At 46.6% G+C, this 20,287-nt stretch overlaps 2 protein-coding genes across 3 annotated transcripts in view; one reads left to right on the top strand and one right to left on the bottom strand.

Annotated features, from left to right (window-relative positions):
- Positions 1-8,413, top strand: part of DNM3 (dynamin 3) — a 173,916-nt gene extending 165,503 nt beyond the window's left edge. For both annotated transcript variants that reach the window (XM_074152579.1, XM_074152580.1), the window contains one exon: positions 8,344-8,413. In XM_074152579.1, the coding sequence (XP_074008680.1) occupies positions 8,344-8,413 (70 nt within the window). The remainder of the gene's footprint in view (positions 1-8,343) is intronic.
- A 10,995-nt stretch (positions 8,414-19,408) lies between these two features.
- On the bottom strand, positions 19,409-20,287 carry PIGC (phosphatidylinositol glycan anchor biosynthesis class C). The gene has a single exon (XM_074152459.1). It carries the CDS (start codon positions 20,285-20,287, stop codon positions 19,409-19,411), a length of 879 nt encoding a protein of 292 aa, XP_074008560.1.

Raw genomic sequence — 20,287 nt, forward strand, 5'->3', positions numbered from 1 at the left:
CTGTAATGCCGTGAGAGATGCAGGAGGGTCTCCACTTCTTCTAGACTAATTGCTGCCCCTAAAAGCATGGCTTTCTTCTAGACTAGAGATAAGAATTTGTTCGCTGTCTTCCTTCAGATACCTCTTCTCCAGATGACTGTCCTGAAGACCAAGTAAAATAAAGCTCATGGGATGTCAGACATTGCACCCTAGGTACTACATCTGCTGCCACTGACTTTTAACTCCCATCAGCATCTCCTTTTGGCAGGATGTCCACTTGCTATCTTCAGTGATCCAGGAATTTTCTGATGGGCGATACACTATAACAGTTGAACAAACATATTTGAAGAATCATTTGTTTTATGTGGGGTTTAGGTTTGATCTTATTTTTTTAATCTCAGGTAGTTTTGATTGTCTTTACTATTGTTCCTGAGCTACTTGCTCCTGCCTTATTCAACAAAAGTTGTTTTTAAATGAGGTAAACTAGGAGACATCCATTTTATTGGGACTGTTGCAAGGTACTTTCAAAGTTCAGCGAAGTGGATCAGTCTGGGAAACAGCTCTTCATTACTCATAGTGTAGTCCAGTCCCATGTGATGGGGAAGGGTAAGTAAAAATGATGCAAGAGAGGAAGACAGAAAAAGAAGGAACCTGAAAAGAGTTGAAAGAAGTGATTCTGGGATAAAGATGATGTTGAGTGCAATCCTCAAGCACAGTTGAAGCCTGCTTTGGGAGTGCCAGCTGGTGAACTGAATGAATAAGTAATTTATTGTGTTAGGTATTTTCAGCAAAAGCTGTTTGTTTTGTTTTGTTTTGTTTTTTCTTTTTGCTTCCTTAGCCTTTTCTCTCTCAAGATACTGTTAGTAGAAGGAAGTGGTTTTTATTTTTAGCGTCTCTCAACTTGAAAAAGAAAAGTGGAGTCAAACAATAGCAGATGTTGTTTGCCAGAAATACAAGAACCTGAAGATGTGTTTTGTCCCCAGTAATTATTTAATCTCATAACAGAGTAGTTTAAATAACAGGGTGTTAAGCAGGGAATTTCTTGGCTTGTATGAGAGTGGGCAGAACAGCAGTGCATTTCTAGCCTTCCTAATGCCAGAAGAGAAAACGTATGACAGTAAATAGAGAGAAAGCAGTGATGATTTGAACTTCCTGAACCTGCAGGCATCTTGAAAGGCTCTCCTTGAAACTCTCCTGTCCCCTGCAAGCTGTATTGGATCGTTAGTGAATGGGGGCACTCAATGGCTACATGAACAACAGTGACACTTATAATCACGTTAGTTGTCATCATGGACCAGAAGAGGTGCAATTCCAGTTGAAGCTGACAACCAGGATGTTTGCTCCCTTTCTTGCACCAAGGTAAGTAAAGAGGAGAGAGGCAAAAAGGCAGAGGAAAGTCAAAGGTGAGTAGGTAGGAAGAACAGAGTGGGCAGAAGCAGATGTGTGGTGTTCAAAGACAGCGTACATGATTTGCATTGATGCTGAACAGTACAGCTAAACACAGACCAGTTCACAAGCTTTGAGCTATTATGCAAAGATTACATATTCCTCCTGCTGATTTTGGGGCCCTTCTGTTGTCATCATCTGTGGACAGAGGAAGGTAGAGCAGCATTTCTGAATGTATCACTCAGCACTCCTAACTCTTCTTCCACAAGCAGTTTTAGTCCTCTTGACCATCCTGACCTAGGGTTTCTGAAAGGTTGGGACAGTCCTTCACTAATGTGTTGCACGCTTGCTTACTTGACATGTTCCCTGCTGAAAAGCAACAAGAACACACAGTTTGTTAAGAATAATAGTCTTTCTTGGTCACTCCAGTGAATTAATTTTTTTGTTTATTCAAGCTGAGTTTTCCATATGACACATTAATTCTCTGAAATGACTAATTTGAAAATGCAACACCCACATAAACATACAAATATATTTGTATGTGTGTGATAGGTGTTAATTTCTGATGGCCATACAGAAAATGTAGCTTGAGTTACAAGTAATAAATTAATGTAGTGGAGCATCATATTTTGGACCTCTGCCTCTGAAAGGAGTATCTGTATTAAGTTAAAATACACACAGTGGAACTTCAGTAACCCAAATGCTTTGGAATAGTGTTTGAATTAGTGGAGATTTATATTGCTGCAGTGTGGTGGTAGCTAATGGAAGGACACATTCCTCCCATTCGCTCTTACTTTTTTGTTTCTTTCACATAAAAGAAATAGGCATCAGAAAAAGCAGCATATGCTTGCTTACACTTAACACAAAAATTCTTCCACTGATAGAGTATTGTGCAGCTGGTTCACTTGAAATAGTGAGGTTCAGCTGTATGTATAGCTGTGCAAGTATCTGGCAGTACAGTTGCAGCACGCCCTCTGTGCATTTGTGGAGCCTGATACATATGTGTTCAGCTGCAGAGCTACTCTGCACGCATCCTCCAGCACTGTGCTGTGTGCCTCAGTGTTTCCCTTCCTGATTTGCCCACCGACAGTAATCCTGTGGGCATGCTTACTAGAGACATTTTATGTTTGACAAAATGACATTTCGCAGATTTGTTTCTGTACTGAAAAAATTTCACTCTATTGGACCATTACATTGGTAATACCAGACAGATATTCCCCAATTACTTTTTCTTTTCATCACCACTGAGTGCTGTTTCTCATTTATCCTATAATCATCATCTCCTCCTGATGTTGTCCATGATTCCTGCTTTACTCCTCTTAATGTCATCATACTTTTTTCTGCTTTTCCTACTTTCTTATGACCTGTGTCATTAGTAGCAAGTCCTTTTCCTTCTCTTGGTTTCCCCACTTCCACTCAGGATCCTTCCCCTTGAGTTTGGAGAAGAGGAAGCTGAGGGGGGACCTCATTGCCCTCTACAACTACCTGAAAGGAGGTTGTAGAGAGGTGGGTGTTGGACTCTTCTCCCAAGGGAATAATGACAGGACCAGAGGAAATGGTCTAAAGTTGTGGCAGGGGAGGATTAGATTAGATATTAGGAAGAATTACTTTACTGAGAGAGTGGTCAGGCACTGGAACAGCCTGCCCAGGGAGGTGGTGGAGTCGCCATCCCTGGAGGTATTTAAGAAATGTGTAGACAAGGCACTTCAGGGCATGCTCTAGTGCCCGAGATTGTTGGTTTGTGTCTGTTTGTTTGGTGGATGGGGGGTTTTTTTTGGTTTGTGTTTTTTTTTTTTGTTTGTTGGTTTTTTTTTTTGTTGTTTTTTTTTTTTGTGGTTGAAGTCGATGATCTCAAAGGTCCCTTTCAACCATGAAGATTCTGTGAGCTGATGTTCGGGAGACTCCATAGTAGCTGTACTGCATATGCTGTAGGCCAAAAAGAGTTTTAAGTACGCATAGACCATAGACTAACTAATCAGGCTTATAAACCATGTCTTACCTCTATTCTTCAACCGTGATGACTACAGTAGTTTCACTTCTGGTTTGGATTTTCTGTCAAATTCAGAAGCTGATAGAGGTTGATTGGTACCATATAAAAGTTAGATAGGTTGACTGAAGAGCCCAGAAAAGTAGAGGCTCTTTTATCCCCTTATTGTATGCCTCACATCCAGATTTGTATTGTCACTTAGAATGAAATTTGCCTGCAGTCAGAGCCTCTTAGAGATTTTTAAAAAATACTTTCTTGTTACATTCCGCAAAGATGATGTCACATATCGGGGTACTCTGAGAGGGCTGCATTACAGGGAAACCAAACTCATGGAAAAGAGAAAGAATAAAGGGCTTTTGTTTACAATGTCAGATCTATAGGATGTATCATAAAGTATAGTTATGTGCATGCCTTCCCCAAGTGTTCTCTGGTGGTCACAAGCAAACAAGAATGTAAAATGTAAGTGGAAATAAAAGCCTTTTATTTAGAAATACATTTGCTCTGCTCCGAGAAAAGAAGCCATCTTCTTTGAGTGGGGCCTCCCATGGTAATTACAGCCATGCTTTACTGAAAGCATATTTTGTAGACTCTGTGTGGGGAGCGATAGCACTTCTCAAAAGGCAAATGCTTGAAGAACTCCCATATGTTTCTGATTGAATTTTAAGTCTAGACTTGCTTTATTTAGTTTCTTTTGCTCTGCATTTGCTTTTAGGAGTTCTTTTAAAACTGGAAAAATGGGGTATGCTGCTTAGGTTAAAAATAAATGTAAAACTTTTCCTTTTTTAAAAAGTGTTTGCATGGGGGTAAGAGTTATCCTCTGTTCAAAACCCCACTGAGCTCTTCAAAGAAGGAGTCCCTGCAACAACATCAGGGAGTTATTAAATACATACTTAGTCCACAATTTTCATTGGTAAATTCTTTATGTCTGCTTAATGTGTGCTAGTTAGAAGAACTGATTCTTTCTGCAGACTCGTTTACTCAACCCTGGGGACCTATGATCCCCTGCCCCTTTAGCACTAACTTTTACAAACAGTTTCCCTTTTTTTTTTTTTAAAAAAAAAAAAAACAAACTGAAAAAAAAATCCCAACCAACACAACAGAGTGAGCAGCCCGTTAAAGGGGCCAGGCAGCGGGACTCAGCCCCAAAACTCAAAAACCCAGCTGAAATGTTGGAGACAATAACCAAATTGGAATTACTGCAGCAGTGACATTTTTATAAGAAGGAGCTTTCTATGAATTGGGAGCCGCCTTTCGGGGCCTGGGAAAAGCTCAGCACCGCGAACACGCCCCGGCACAGCCGGAGTCGGTCCGATAACACAGGGAAAATGCAGTCCACGCCGTCTCTACCGCTATCATCTTCTGGCCTCAGACTAAACATTTAATTGGGCTTAGTCACATATTTACTCACTGACATGGCAGCTAGTGCGGAGCGGGGATTTTGGGGGAGGTTGTTTTTCCTCTGCTTTTCCCCTGCTCCCCTCCACAGGCATGCTGGAGCTCCCCCTGCTGCTCTCCTCTCCGGGTTACTCCTCATGCGGAGGGGTCTGGCAGCGCTCGTTTATGTAACCTGTGCTCAGAAAGCCATGGCCAGGCTTCCCTCAGACCTGCTTTTTTTTGAGGTGCCCAGAACAGAGAAGAAGGTGGGACTACATTTGCAAGGAGCAGCGCAGAGCCGGTTGCAGGCTCTGTTATCTCAAGGTTGTGGTTTGGGTGCCCAGGCTCCTGCACCCCTTCATCCCGGGGAACGCTTGCGCTCCCAGCCACTGCTTTGGGCGTAAAGGAGGGGGAGAGGCAAGAGATGGGGATGAGATTCCTTTTAGGGGGATAAAAAGGTCTGAATCCTACTCCCAGTGTAAAAACGGTCACATAATGACTTGTCACCTTGACAGGGAAATCTAGCGACAGGCAACTTCTGGGCTTGTCCTTTCCCCTCGCTTTGACTTGAGCTTCGGCTCATGCCAGTTGTTACCGCATGATGGTGACTATCGCAGCCAAGGTCTCTTCCCTGAGCTGAACTCTATGCCGTGCTCTGCCCAGGGACGTGGGAGCACGGCCCTTCTTGCTGTGTTAATGACATGGGGAACCAGAAACTGCTCAGGAGGCTGTCAGCAGCAGGACTAGAGGTGAATGGTGCTTTTGCAGGTCTTTTCCCAAATGCTGTCTTTTCCCAAACATCTGCCACTGCTCTGGAAGGCACCTCTGATTTCCAGGGTGCAGCTCCCACTCCCCTAGTCATGGTGCATGGGGTTAAGGAGCTGGAAGGAAGCCCTGCACAACTGCATGGGAGCCAGGCAGCACCTTCATGGGGTGGGCAGAGGAGAGGGGCTGGAGCTAAGGAGAGATCTGCCTGTTCCTCAGGTACATCCCTGCCTGTACCCACTGGGAAGATGCACACAAGTATATGTATGCAGGGCATCCCAGATACATGCATGTGTCTCCACCGGGCGGTATTCATAGTGGGAACTGGTAGGGGAGAGCTTGGACTGAGAGGTCTTCTTGCTGAGCAGACCCCTCGCTGAGCAGACCCGCCTGTCGGGCAGTGCCGCAGGGAGAACAAGGCTGGTGTCTCTGGCCGCTGCATGGGGCAAGGGGACAGGCTGCAGCATGGCCCTGTGCCCCAGGCCCTCGCAGTGGCAGCGGCGCCACGTAGGAGCGGCACCCCTTGGAGGTATCAGCTTCTCCTCGAAATGGTACTCTGAAGTGGAAAGGAGAGCCTGCTGGGGGATTTTTCTGTTCAGGTCTGGATTGAGCTTCAATGAAAATTAAAAATAATGGTCAGGGTGCAATAACAGCTCTAGTTCAAGGAGGAAATAGGGCTCAGACCTGATTTTGATCCAGGTTTGGTTTGACTGATTATATCCAGGAAATCCTCCCACTGTGTTCTCCAGTTTCTGATCCTGCTGGGCTAAATAGCAATTTGACTAAATTACATTATTTGAATCCAGTGTGCTGCATTCAACCTGGTATTAAAATGCATGCTTGGGCTTGTATCTTTTAAATTTGATATGAAGACAGCTGTATGCATTTTCCCTTGTTTGTAAATTGTATACACATGATACGATGTTTTCAGTAAGCGCTAAACAATGCAATGTGAGGCATTTCAACAAAGGAATAATTTAATGCAACCCAGCAGAAATGCAGAGCCTTAGAAGTGGTTCTTTATGAAACTACAAATTTTGGAAATGGGTCCAGAAGACCTACACTGGAGCAACACAAGAAACAATAGTTAACACAGTAACATTTTTTCTGTAAGAAAAATACACCACGAAGAAATTATATTTTGCCTATTTTTTTTTAGCTTGTTGATTTAATTGAACGCTTCAGTTGGCATATTTTGTATTCGTTGCATGTTAGGGATTAAAATTCTCCTTTCTTCACCAGAAGAGAATATTGTCTTACAAGATGCACTTTGAGCCAAGCAAGACTTTTTTTGTCAAGTGTAAATTTGTCTCTCGTATTATGTTCCAGTTCAAAGAAGATTAACACATTGTTACATTCTTTTCATCTTCTATTTAGCTTTAGCAGAATGAGACACGTTTCTTTTGTAATCTTCAGAGACAGGAACTGTTCCTACTTTCACAGGTGGAGGACAGCGTTAGGGAGGGCTGTACGATTTCTCTTGGCCATTAATGAAGTCTGCTGAAGCTGGATGGGAACCGATGACCCCTCAGCTCCCCACCTTGTTCAGACCGTGGGTTCCTGCCTCTCTTAGGGCAGCTATACTCTCTCGTGGTGATCTGGGCTGGGTTAAGGAATAAAGAGAGAGCTGGTACTTTCCGTTAAAGAAAATGGGGAGCAAAAACACAGTGTAAGAGATGCAGCAACAAAACCGTGCTGGATAGCTAGCTAAGGGAACAGTCTGGCTGTGAGGAACAGTCTCTTAGGTATATTTGTACGGCACAAAGCAGTGCGGGGCAGAACTGTCTGATCTAGTGCACACGCTGGAAGCCAAACAGGTTTTGTCATCTCAGATTCTGCGCAAGATTTGCTCGGTGGTGGGGTGTTTTAGCCCAAGTGGAATGGAGCGTTAGCAAAATACTCTTTATAACTAAGCTGATGGAGTTATCTCCATACAGCACTGATGTGACCCGTGCACCCTAAATACACACAAAAATGTAAAAGGCGATTACATAGCTACCAGAGAGAATCTGTCAACAGCTCCAGCAGAGTTGGTGTATCATCCTTGGATGAAGTGAGGGAGGGGAAGGTCTCAGCCTGGACTACCCTTGCTCAGCCTGGACTGCAGGTGGAACATGCTCAGGGAGGGTACTGCTACTGTCTAACTCTTGCACTGTGGCCTCTTATCAGGTGATGATGCTGTCAGAATTGAAATGCAGGGCTTTGCAATGCACAGGAGTCTATACTGAATCAGCCATTTGAAATAGGGGAATAAAGAGTTATGAGACCTCCCAAAAAATCTGGGAGTCCCTTAGCAGTAACTTGAGTTGATAGAGGAATACATTAGTGGTAAATGTATGAATCCAGAGGCCATAGCCATGGCTAGCATTTTCATAACTGGCCATTGATATAAAACTTGAAATTTATGCCTCAAATTCAAGCACATTGGGGTGGCTCCAGTTGGCCCAACTATGCAAGAAGCTGCAGGTTTTCTGCTTTTGCAAACAGCAGCTGAAGTCACTGCAGGCTGTCTTCTCAAATCCAGCCGGCCACTCTGAAACGCGCCTGTAAGTCCGCTCTTTGGCTGTCCAGGCTGGGACTGACCCCTGAGAAAAGAGAACTGTGTTTGGAGAATACCCAGGCTGTGGACCAGGGAGACAAGCTGTCTGATAGATGAGAGCTAAGGCACTGTCTGCATGTGGCAAACCCATCGCTTTTTTCCTTGCTGTGGATGCTTAGGGCTGTCGTGCTTTGTTGTACACAGAAATGACTGTTGTGTTCAGGTGCATGTGCATGTTCACAAAGTGACAGCAAGAGGTGCCAGGTTTGTTCTCAGTCTTTGTGCTTACTGTTTCTTCTCTCTTTCTCTCCAGTCGAAGACCACCCCCTTCACCTACTCGGCCCACTGTAATTCGTCCGTTAGATTCATCCCTGTTAGACTAAAAGAAGTTTCTGGCATGTCGTTCATTGTTAACCAAATATGTGGAAGCAAACTGCTTGATAACTGTTGCAATAACCAATGTATAGTTGCATGTATGGACATCTATAGGCAAGTAACTGATTTTACTGATATACTCTCTGTCCATTCCGCACTGTTTCTGAGGTCTTAAATGTTTTGGGAAGGTCTGTGCTGCCTTGACTTTTCGTTTTGCAATAGCTGATGTTAGCTAACTTACTGACACACGTGTTCACCCAGGCAACTGTGCTCACAGTCTTGTACAGTCAAAGGAGGGCTTGACTTTGTGTGTGTTTGTGCACATGTTGATTTGATCTGTTTCTTTTTTTCCTCTTATCTGAAAGGAACCTTGCTTTTATTTGTACCTTTCAGGTTTTCTATCATTTGGAATTACACAGTTATGCCCATTTTCTTTTTGAATGGCTAAACTGGGCAGAGAAAAACAATGTGGTTTCTTATCAAGCTCTTCTGAAGGCCCCCCACTTCCACGTCCCTCTTGCAAGAAGCTTGCTGGATGGCTGCTTCTCCTATAATTTTTTCTTATCCAAAGTCTAGTTTTTAAGGAATGTTGTTAAACAAGAAGGGTGTGTATGGGACAATGGGTGTTTTGCTTTATTTCCCCATTGGTGGCTGATGTGCAGAGTTGGTTGGGTGGTTGGTAGGGACCAGGCTGCAGTGCGGAGCCATCTCACCGTGCAGCAAGGATGTGAAAGGGCGGTTTGAAGAGCCAGTATGTGACAGAGTGGCGTGTGCCGGCTCGCTTTGTCCTCTGCTAGTGCTTGCTCACATTCATACTCCCACTGAACTCATGGGAAGCCCTGTGGGTATGTGAGTGCACGTAATATGTATAAATGTACTCAGAGAACTGAGCGTTGCTTTTGGTAATTTTGTGAAACAGAAGGAGATATATATATATATATATATATATGCGGATACAGATATATGCACTGCTGAAATGGCCTACCACTCCTCTGCCCACTGCGTGAGCCAGTTCACAGAGCTATGGCCTAGATTTGCACCTGAGCTTTCCAAGGGTCTAGTTTGGATTTGAGATATTTGTTTGTGCCAGTTGGTAAAGTTCCACTATGCCCCCTATATAAAGATTTTCCTCTTTACATCTCTTAGAGTCCCACACACCTCAGATTAGGGTCGCTTTTCCAGCTGGGTACTGAGAACTGCTCAGCTGTGCATCCTGGCAATGAACTATTTTAGCAGATGTTCACTTGCAGAGGTCCTCTCTGCTTGTTGTTTTGCACATTATATATTAATGAATTATGAAAACCTTTTGTCTTAACTGCATTACTTCACTTTAAACACTTAGAGTCAGTGTCACCCTTATAGTTTAAAATTTACTCAGTTAACAGAATTAAACTAGAGATTAATTTGGCCTTGTTTCTTCAGAAAAATATTAATTGCTGCTATTACAATTATGGTTACAGATCCCTAGGCAAAGTAATTGGTGGTTTCAAAGGCTCCCAGTATAATTAGTTCAATAAATGTATTTATTGAGACTGCGTATAGGGCTTCAGTATGCTGTAGCCCCATGGTTAGGAAGAATCCAATCAAAGCCACAACCAATGGAGATTTTGCCTACTAAGTATTCCCAGACTGCTGATTAACTAACCGTTGTGCTCACTGCTGAACTAAATCATGTTTCAGCTTGCGTAAGAGAGACGAGCTTGGGAAAGCATCATGATTTGTATGTTAGTTTAACTTTAATTTCCTGTCACCCTCATACTTGTGACACACACCTGGGGAGTCTAGAGGTCAACATCTGAAGCACAGTGAAGATGGAGTTTGTCAGAGCAGCAGCATCTTGGTGATCTCAGAAGACTGCTTAAGTGGCCAGTGTTTGTTTGGAGAACAGGCCCAGATGTCCAACACCAAGTGCACAGAACCTGCTTCCAAGGAAAAAAGGTTGCAAGCCCAACTGCAGTCATTTTGATTTTTGCTACAAAAAAGGAAAACATATTATGATGATCTTTCTTGTGTTCTACACAGTTTTCCACTGTGTAGCACGCTCTGCTGTAACATTCGATCCACCTATTAGATGTATTTTTATAAATAGCTATATAGTCCATACTGTTGCCTAACCAGCAAACCTGTATATAGTTCATCAGAACTCTTTGTTACTCACTGGCAGTTGCCTGCTGACAGAAAGCCAAGCTCTGCACCGCTTCCACTTCAGCCACAGAATGTCACTTTAACCCCAGATTTTGAGATTCATTCAGTGATATTGCAAGGCCATGGTCTGGGTTTATCCCACTGTGCCCTAAATGCTCAAGTTAGTTGTCCAAGGTCCCTTTTGTTCAGTGGAAAGAGGCAGCACCTCCAGAAGGTGACTCAGACCGGTGTGGCTGCATGGGAGACGAGGGTGGTACTGCCGGTAAGTTAGGAGCTTCAATTAGATGACACAGATCCTGGCCTAAAAACATTTTTAAATCCTCTGCACTTGAGGCTCCTTAATTTCCTTTAATGACTGTTTTGTCAAGCGTAAGGAAGTAGGTAGCACAATTCAGCACTGTCCTTAACTCTGCCCTCCAAGAAATTGTCTTTCTCAGCAGTAATCTTGAATTGTAAATGAAGCTCTCAAGGGTGGATTTACCTGAAAGAAGAGGAGGAGGCAGTGAGGCGCCTGTGGCCCCACTGTCAGCACCATCTGGTTCTGTGCTCAGTGTTGAGGTCGTGGGACACAGCTGCACAGCCCTCCCTTCCTCTGCATCCCCATCTGAATCTGGTCCTGTACCCAAAATGTTACACTTTGGTGTCCAGGTTAGTAATTAACCTTGAGCAGAGATCCAGAGTTCGATGACTTTACTTCTAACTTCTTGCATATGCGCTTTTCAGAACAAGGTACGTAGAATTGTTGTTTCTAGGAAGAATGCTAAGTGCTCCCTAAGAAATTGCCATGTCCAATTGAGTAAGTACTGTCTTCCCAACCTTGGCCCATTTCCTCCTGTGGTACAGCGCCTGCAATGGGATGGTTCGTCCTGCTCACTCCTGATGCTGGCAAGTCGTGTCTCTCCTGTCCCTTGTTCTCAGAGGAGCAGCCTTGGCAGCAACTCGCTCCATGCCTGAAGGACAGCAGGACAAGCACCCCATGGAGGGACTGGCTGCCTCCAACTGGCCACTGCCCCCTTTGCAGACGCCCTTCCACAGGGTGAGCTAAGGCTGGACTCCCGTAGCTGAGAAGCACAGGTTGCTCTCCCTTTCTTCAGTTCCTGCTGGCAAAGCTCAGGAGATTGCCAGGGAATAGTGGAGACTCCCGTTAAGCAACAGCAGAGTTTCTGATCTTATGCGAGGTGTATAATTAGCTGGGTGATGTAGCTAAGTTTCAGGAGGGTGCTCATCTAGTATTAGATTTAAGCTAAGCCTGGGTCTCTGCCTAGAGAACATGTTCCTCCTCACCTCATCATGGCTGACCAACAGCTCTCAGAAGAGCCTTGAGCGTGCCATCAGTAGCTCTCGGCCTTTAATCTCAAGGGATCTTGTGTTAGGATTAAAAAGATTGTATGTTCAGTGAAAAGGCTTATGTACATAGTTAATGTGTGTTTATTTTATTGCTGATCTTGTTGCACTTTCCGAGTAAGCCTCATAAAAGTAGATTATTTATTATATTAAAGGAGATAACATTATAGGTTATGGCATTTCGTGTTAAAGCATAACATAGAAACTATTATATTCTCTATCGCAGACAGCTATACTACACAACGTGTCAACAGCATATTGAGATTACTGGCTAGTTCTGTCTTTCTGTCTTAAAATACTCCAAACCTGAATTTGAAGCAGACCTGTTTTGCACCTGTGACACTGGGGAGGCATCCAACCTCTTGGTGTGCTTATTGCACAGTTCCTCCTGCTGTGGCATTGAACCTCCTCCCCGGGCTCTAGCAGAACGGGATCTAGCATCCCTTGTGTAAATGAATGTTACTCTGCCTGTCTTTCCTCTTGCTTTGTCTGCAGGCGAGCTGATACCGATGGCTCCTCCCGTCCAGACAGTCCTCCACTCTTGCTTGATATATGATTTGTCCCGTCTTGCCGGCTGTTTGCTTTACTGCCTGTCTCTTTACTTTTCCAGGATGGTGTAAACGATGACTTCTTTTTGTAAGAAGCAAACGCTTAATTTCTTTCTGAATTTTGCTCTGTATGTTAATGCCCTACTTCATATGAGCCAACGCATCTGCCTTTGGTTTCATAATCTGTAAATGGTTCCTGCTGTTGGCCTTTGAGCACAGCAAGTCGATTCCCGAAACCATGGTCATTACTGAGCATCACATACACCTGCTGTAAAAATGTTATGCTGCATTTCTGAACCTGAAATAAACTGTATCTCTTGATGGGCTTTTATTATTACTTTCTGGATGCGCATGAGTGGTCCTCTGTCTCTCGGGCCATCACCTCAGCACGCTGCACTCCACCTCTGTTGGGACTGCAACGAGGATTTATCAGAGATGCGTGTTGCATTGAGATCACTGGAGACGTCATTAAAAAGGGCGAAGGGGGAGAAGTAACCCATGGGGAGCATTCAGCCTGCTGCCCTATTAGGGGCTTGGAGTGCTGCAGAGATGTTTCGGTGGGGAACAGATGAATGTTTTTCAAGCCATAGCCGGTATTCATTTCATTGCTGGGGAAAGCACGTTTTGGGGGAGATTCAGAGCTGAGCAGAAAGACAGACTGAGTCCTCCAGAGCAGGAGCTGGAGTAAAACTGTGCATGTGTATGCATTATGTCTGGAAGGGATTTCCCCCTAACGTGGTTGTGTACTGAAGCACAGATGTCTTGATTACTCAATTCCTCCTCCAGATCAGTACGAGCCGAGTAACTGGAATCAGTGCTTGGAGGAGACGGTCTGTATGGCACAGCAAGCACAACAGCTGCCTGTGGGAGAGGGCATTTCTCACAGAGCACAACAGTCCCTACACCAGTCCTTAGACAGGTTTTGGGAAAGGGGAGAGCAAAAGGTGGGATGAGCAAAGCAGCAACATCCCCATCGTATTCGCTTCCTTGCTGTAACATTTTGAGAGATTTTTTTTTTTAATAGCCTTTAATGGCTTTGCCTGAGGCAGTCTGTGCACTCCCCCTCAGAGAGCAGCACTGTCGCACGTGTCCCATCTGGCTGGAGGAGTACCTTACGTGCCCCTGTATGAGTTTGGTTCCCAGCACGTTTGTCAGGGACACGTCAGTGCTGCGAGCTGGGTAAAAGGAGGAACAGCCCTCTTTAACCACCGCACTGGGCCATCAGCTGCCAAGGATCTCTGCTTCTAGGGCTGGAGTAGATTCATTGCACTGCCATCACCCATGTTTTTAGCCTTCCCCAGCAATGTCCCCTCCAGATACCCCAGTCCAGCCCATAGATCCATCTTGTTTGATCATTGTCGATTTCATCAGAATCTCATTTTAAAAAGGTCTACCCCAAGAACAGTGTTTGAAGCCGATAGTGGTGCGGACTTTCAGGTTGGCTGGGGAAAAGTTCTTCCAGAGGATATTATTTGCTGCAAGAAAATTAGAAAGCCTGTGACCAGTGACCTCCACGTTTGTCATGTGATTGTCCTAGTTCTCTGGCGCCAGCGAGTCAGATGGGAAGCGGTGAGGATGAAAGCGGAGGCTGTGCTGACAGCCAGCTGATTCTAATCTCGCTCTTGCTCTTTTCCTTAATGTGCATGTTCTGTGCCTTTTTCTCGTAACCCATTTTATTAAGATAATTTTGTATACGAGTCATTTTATTGTATCTTGACCTTTTGTTTTAAATCTTTTCTCTGCCCGCCCCGTGAATTTTGGGTCATTTTGTCTTTTTCCTAGGCGACCTCCGCCAACTGTTCCAGGAAGATCGTCCTAACACACACACATTTCTTTTTTGTTACATGCAATCTGTCTTTTTTTTTTTTTGTCCACAATTATCTTTAATTTGCACTAGCCTATTTGTAAATGAAAGATTTTATTTTCAGATGAGCCTGGCTGTAAAGAAAATAAAAATTCTGATTACAAAACAAATGTGTGCTGGTTTTCTATTGAAGGGTCTACCCAGTCTGTCTCAAATGGAGCCATTCACACCTCGTGGAAGAAATTGCCTGGGCTCTGGGGAGACTCCCATCCTCTGAGGTGGTGGAGTGAGGGACGTTCTGCTGGGATTCCACCACTGCCTCTGAATTCATTAACCACCAGAATTGCTCCATATAAATGGCTTTGGCTTAGCCTTAGCAATAAGAGCAGCCACCTTCTTTAAGAACGAGAGAGTCCTAAAACATGTCTAATGCACCAGCACCTGGCTGAGTGGAAAGTCAAAGGAGAAGAATTGCAGCAATCTCTAGACTGATGAATCTGCACAATTATAAATAACTCACAGCTGCTCTGACCGTTTCTTTCAAGCTAAACCTCCGAATTCCTTGTGAGCCGACCTCATTGGAGCATCTGAGCTCAAATGGCTGTAAGTAGCTACCTCTGGGATTCCAAATGTGTCTGTCCCAATGTGAAAGATAAAATCTGTGATTTAACATTTAGAAGATGTGCTTGTTTTGCATGCCAGAGACATATAAGAAGAGTAAGTCTAAAAAAAGGGAAAACTGATGGGTTTTATTGATTTATTTTTTTTTTTTCTCATATGAAAACAAAGAAGGGATGTCTCACAAACCACTGCAGATAAATCAGAAGGCACTGCACAGATACGAACTGGAGGCACAACGCAGCATCACGACTCCAGACCGTTGGTTTCAGGAGCACAAACAAGATATTTCTTTGTCGTAGGAACTTTGTGATTAGAGAGAGCTGCAGTGGTGCTGCTCAGATGGCAGGAGAGTGGTGAAGATCAGTATCGTGTGTGTAGAAGGTACCTGACAACACACAGGCCGTGCTGGGTTTCAAGCCAGGTCTGACACAGCTTTGCTGAATTTGGGCAACTCCTCCTGTTCCAGCTGATTTAGGTCCCTGCTGACCTCTTGTATATCCAGGGAGCTGCTGAACCACCTGTGTGCCCTGGTAAACACCAGGCACTGAGTTTGCTTAAATTATAAGGGGATGCAAGCCTGGAGAGCTGTAGACTTACCCAGGTTTTTCTTTCTTCGCACTTAGACTTTGTCTATTGGTAGAGTACAATAGAAGAAGCGGCAATGGCATTAGCAAAAAGGGGAAAAAATCCCCCAAGTACAGCAGTTCTTAGGAGAGGGAGATAAATAATCATTCCTGCTAGACCTTTGAACTGCATGTGCTAAACTAGGAATTCCTGGAGCTGGAAAGAGTACAGTCATGGGAAAGGTGCTTCCCAGCACCCTGGGAAAAGGGAGAAATGAAGGCCCCTAACGGTCCCATGAACATGACTGTCCCAAGAGTAGTGGATGAGAGGAGGAGCTCAGACTGGCTGTATCTCATCTGTGTAACTCGCTGATGTCAGGTACTGAGGCAAAAAAAACTCAGCAGGATTCAGGAATTGTGTATTTTCAGGACTACGACAGAAGCGACAGCGTTTGTACCTTAAGGAGGTTCTGGCCGTGCTTCACCTCTCAGGTAAGAGGGAATGGAAACGGGCTGAATTTCACAAGCTGCTTTTTTTCCAAGTTGTTCAAAAATCTGTTCCACACTGGGGGAAGCTCTCACTGTGTTGCTTCTGGGAAATGGCATGGTTCCACCAACAAAGAAAAGGTGGCTGATGTTTTAGTTGTATGGCCTTACCTACAGCACCCCAACCAGGAGCTGCTGTTGTCCCCCTAGCTACTAGCTGACCTCTGTGCATTAGGCTATAAGGCACAAACAACTTTCTTGTGGCATTTTTATGGTGTTGAACCTTTCACAGAAATCTTTACCTTCTTCTGAGGTATTTGATAAAAAATACTGTTGGAAATAACATTCGTAACTTCATGGTTTTCTGGTAGCTATTCCTAAAATCTCCTAAGTAGAAGGACAAAGGTATTGGTGTGCTGGAAAACCTTGACAGGCTTTTTGGCATCAACTCAAGGGATGAATTTTTGAAGACGATGTTTAACCTTGTCTGTGCTATTTCCACCCTGCAATGGTATCCAGTCTGCGGCTAGGAGGAGAAGGCTAAGGGTGCTGCACCAGCTGGCGGCACTACGCATCCCAGGCTGCTTTTCAATGGATGAGTTAGGACCCAAATCCTGTTTTGGTTTCCTGATCATACATGTTGTTGCTGTTGCCTCTCACATCACCAACCTGTCTGATATGTAGAGAAAAGCTTGATGATTATGGTGGGAATTGAAGAGATAAAAAGATCTTACCTTCAAGACTAAAGCTTGCCTCTTTCCAGGCTTCCCAGATCCCAGTCTCCCACGTGGGGAGGGATGTGGGCCCCTGACAGGACAGTGTGAGTGGCTGCCGCTTGCCTTTCCCTGCAGCAGAAGCTGTAGATGGAGATTCCAGACGGCACGTGTCAGCAGCTCCCCCAGGAGTGAGGCTTATCCCTGGCCAGTTCACAATTACTCGCATTTGGCCAGCCTCAAATCAAAAGAAAATGTCCCACTGTAGTATGCGATCTCAGTGGAGTTAGAAAGTTAAGAGAAACAAACTGCACTTCCTTGTAATGCAAAATAACATTTAACTCTTTCGAGTTGGTTGGTGATGATTTGGTTGCATACAAACTGAGAGGGACCTATGGCTTTGGTGTGCTTCATCAGAGAAGCTGCAGACCGGTACGCTCAGGTAGAGAATGCTCAAAGGGCATCCAGTGTTACTGCCGAACTGGGCGTAGAGTCATGGCAAAGCTTTGTTCTGTAGAGCATATTCTGACCTTGGGCATAAAGACATACTCATAATGGCCATTTACTCAGCATCTTAAATAACTTCAGCAGCATTGCAGAGCATGTGTCCTCAGGAGGTCAGACAAGTCCCAGGGGAACTCTGCCTAGCCTTTGCATCTCCTCTTCTCCTCTCCCTGGATCTTTCTTGCATTTTTCCCCTCCTTCAGAGTCCCTTTGTGCATCCAGGCTGTGGACTGGGCTTTATATTTTTGTCTCCCATGGTAGGGAGAGTTAGATTGCCAATCTGTGTGGGCAAGCTAACAGGAGGGCTAGGCCTTTCCTCGGGCCATCTCTGGGCAAGGACTGAGGCTATGGAGGAGGTGAAGGAGTGGAGCTGGGTGGAGCAGAGAAGCCCTGAGGCTGTGGGCAGGGATGAAACTGCCTGGGGCGGGATGGATGGGACACATCCTACATCCTGCCTGCAGCGGGGTGGATGTCTCCTGCCGTGATCCACTGAGTTCCAGCTGCGGCAGAGGTGATGGTGGGTGCCTGTGCCCATTTCCACCTGAAGTTACGTCTGGGTAGTTGATGTTTGCACTTTTCCTAACCCAGAGCTGGTTTTGAGAGTCTGAATTTGGGAAAAGTATTTTTTTGGGAAGTATTTCTCCTTGGGGGAATGGGTGCAGCAGAAACTCTGCTTTCTTGTAGCCTCTACCCTGACACACATTAACAACAGGCACCAGGCAGGCTAGATTTGATTTACTTTTGATTTACATTCGAGCCTTGCCCTACCAATGGACTCTGAATCGACTTTGGATGGCGGCGTTACACTGGCATTAGCCCAGCGCGAGATGGGACATCCTGGTCACTGAGCAGCTTTCTGGGAAAACTCCTTGTGAAAAAACAGTCTTCTTTCTGAAGAACTAAAAAATGTCATCCTCGCTGTGAGCATCTGGCTACTCGGCGCACCCTGCGAGACTGGAGCACGTGCTCTAAAACTCCACAGGTTTTCCTTAATTAAAACCAAAATGAGATGTAGTCATCACCATGATAACACCAGCAACATTTAACGCTTGGCAAGAGCTGTAACAAAGCACTGGAGGTGTTTGGGACTTCACCAGGGGTTGCTCATTTCCGAGAAAGCCCAAGGAGCGCGCGGCAGGCGCTGGTGCTCAATGGGATGGGGTCAATCAAGCAGAAACTTGCACTTCTGCAGCGCTGGGTTTCCATAAGCAGTTCCACAAAAACCTGGGTAATGCCAAATGCCTCCCTGCGAGGTGCGGCTGGCATAGGCTTGTGCATCCCTTCCCTCCTGCCGTGCTGGCTCCAGCTGGCTCTGCTCTGCAGGGTGGCAGGAGCAGGGACAGTCCCAGATGGGAGCAGGGAAGAGCTGGGCAAGCCCTCCTGGCACAGGACTGGCACAAGACCAGCTCATCCTGGCCTGGCCTCCAGTGGGACTGGTTTGCCAGGAGTGCCCTCTGTGCGGTGCCAGACAGGACCTTGCTGTGCCCCGACATCACTGTCACAGCAGCCTGGCATCTCCCCAGCCCATGGATGCACCCGTGAGGGTCTGTGCTGAGCCCCATCCCTCTGGCTTGGGGTCTGGCCTCATGGCGAGGCCAGATCCACCTCTGGGAGGGGGTTAGAGAGGGGAGGAAGGCATCTTGCCTCCTCATCACCCCCTCTCCTAAAGGATTTAGGGTAACGTGGTGCCCGGCAGCATCATGAGGCTATTCTGGCATCAGCAACCGGCGGGGTACAGGTGAGCTGGGCTCAGCGCTGTACTCATCCCCGGCGCCCTTGTGCTTGGTCCTGCAGCTCCGGCAGGACCCACCGCCCCATGTGCTGCCACCCTGCCCATAGTGACCCTCACCCAGCCCCATTCCCCTCCAGCCCTCCCGGGGAGGTGCTGTCAGTTCCCATCACACACATCGAGGTCCCTGGGGCTGAAGAACCTCCGTGGGCATGCTGTGGGGCACGTCTGAGCTGTGTTTCCATGTAGTGTTTCTGCTCAGGGGATGCACAGCCCCTCTGCACCTACCCCAGAGCTATGGGTCTGCATGGCCAGAGCATGCACTGCTGCACTCGCCTGCACCCTGAGCTGCTCTGTGGGGTTCAGCTCCTTCCTTCGCCAAAACCAAGCAGATCAGGTCTGGAAACAGATGCTGAGGGTAACGCAAAGGTAGTCCTCATTGTGTGAGAAGCTTTATTGGGCTGGTGTTTTCCCCCCAGTGCTATCCCCCAGACAAAACCTTTGCACTGCTCACAGCAGAAGGTCCCCTCTCCCCTCGGGCCAGGCCTACATAAGGAACCTGGAGAGGTCCTCCTTAATTTCAGCCTCGTCCCATGGTCCGTGGATGTTGTCCTTGAGCAGCTGAAGGCGGATGAGGCAGTAGGGGCAGAGGCAGGAGATGGCAAGCAGCAGGGAGGTGAAGAGCACAGCGCCCACACTGGAGATGGTGGCCAGCCCCGCCAGCGCTGCCACCGCGAAAAGCACTGTCACCCCCACATAGCATCGGGGTGTCTGGGCCTTCAGCTTCTTCTGCAGCATGGGCCAGAGGGCGAAGATCTGCATGGCGAAGGTGACCATGACGAAGGCATGGAGGGAACGAGGCAGGCGGGAGGCCAGGCACACCGAGGCAAAGATGGCCATGTTGAGGGATAGGGTGCTGGAGACGATGGCGGCGTTGGCGCCATAGTCGAAGAAGATGAGGTGACCGAGGAGCATGAGGGCCGACATGGCGTAGATGGTGTCCGTGCTGATGGACTCCGTCAGCGTCTTCAGCACGGGTGAGAAGCCGTAGGTGAAGGCGGCGAACACCAGTGTGCTCTTCAGGTCTGCCCAGCGCGTCCGCCCGCTCTCCCGCCGCCCAGCCCCACCATCCAGGGCGTCGAAGAGGATGTAGCCCAGCAGGGAGGAGACCAGGGCCGCCCCGAAAAGCCCCTGCGGGCTCAGCATCCCGGCGTCCATGTACCACCAGGTGACGACGAAGACGCAGACGCTGCAGAGCTGCTGCACCACCGCTCCCGACTGGAAGACGACGGCCCGGTACCGGTACCGCCGGGCGTGCACGTTCTTCCGCAGCTCCTCCAGGAACCGCTGGTCCACGTAGTTATCGGGGAAGGGCTGCCGCTCGTACAGCACCTTCTGCCACCGCCGACCGGGGACCGGATCCAT

This window comes from Numenius arquata, chromosome 8, assembly GCF_964106895.1.
Source record: "Numenius arquata chromosome 8, bNumArq3.hap1.1, whole genome shotgun sequence".
Taxonomy (NCBI): domain Eukaryota; kingdom Metazoa; phylum Chordata; class Aves; order Charadriiformes; family Scolopacidae; genus Numenius; species Numenius arquata.

What these genes read in the sequence shown, in the direction of transcription:
- PIGC (XM_074152459.1), bottom strand. Translation starts at nt 20,287, where the DNA reads ATGGATCCGGTCCCCGGTCGGCGGTGGCAGAAGGTGCTGTACGAGCGG.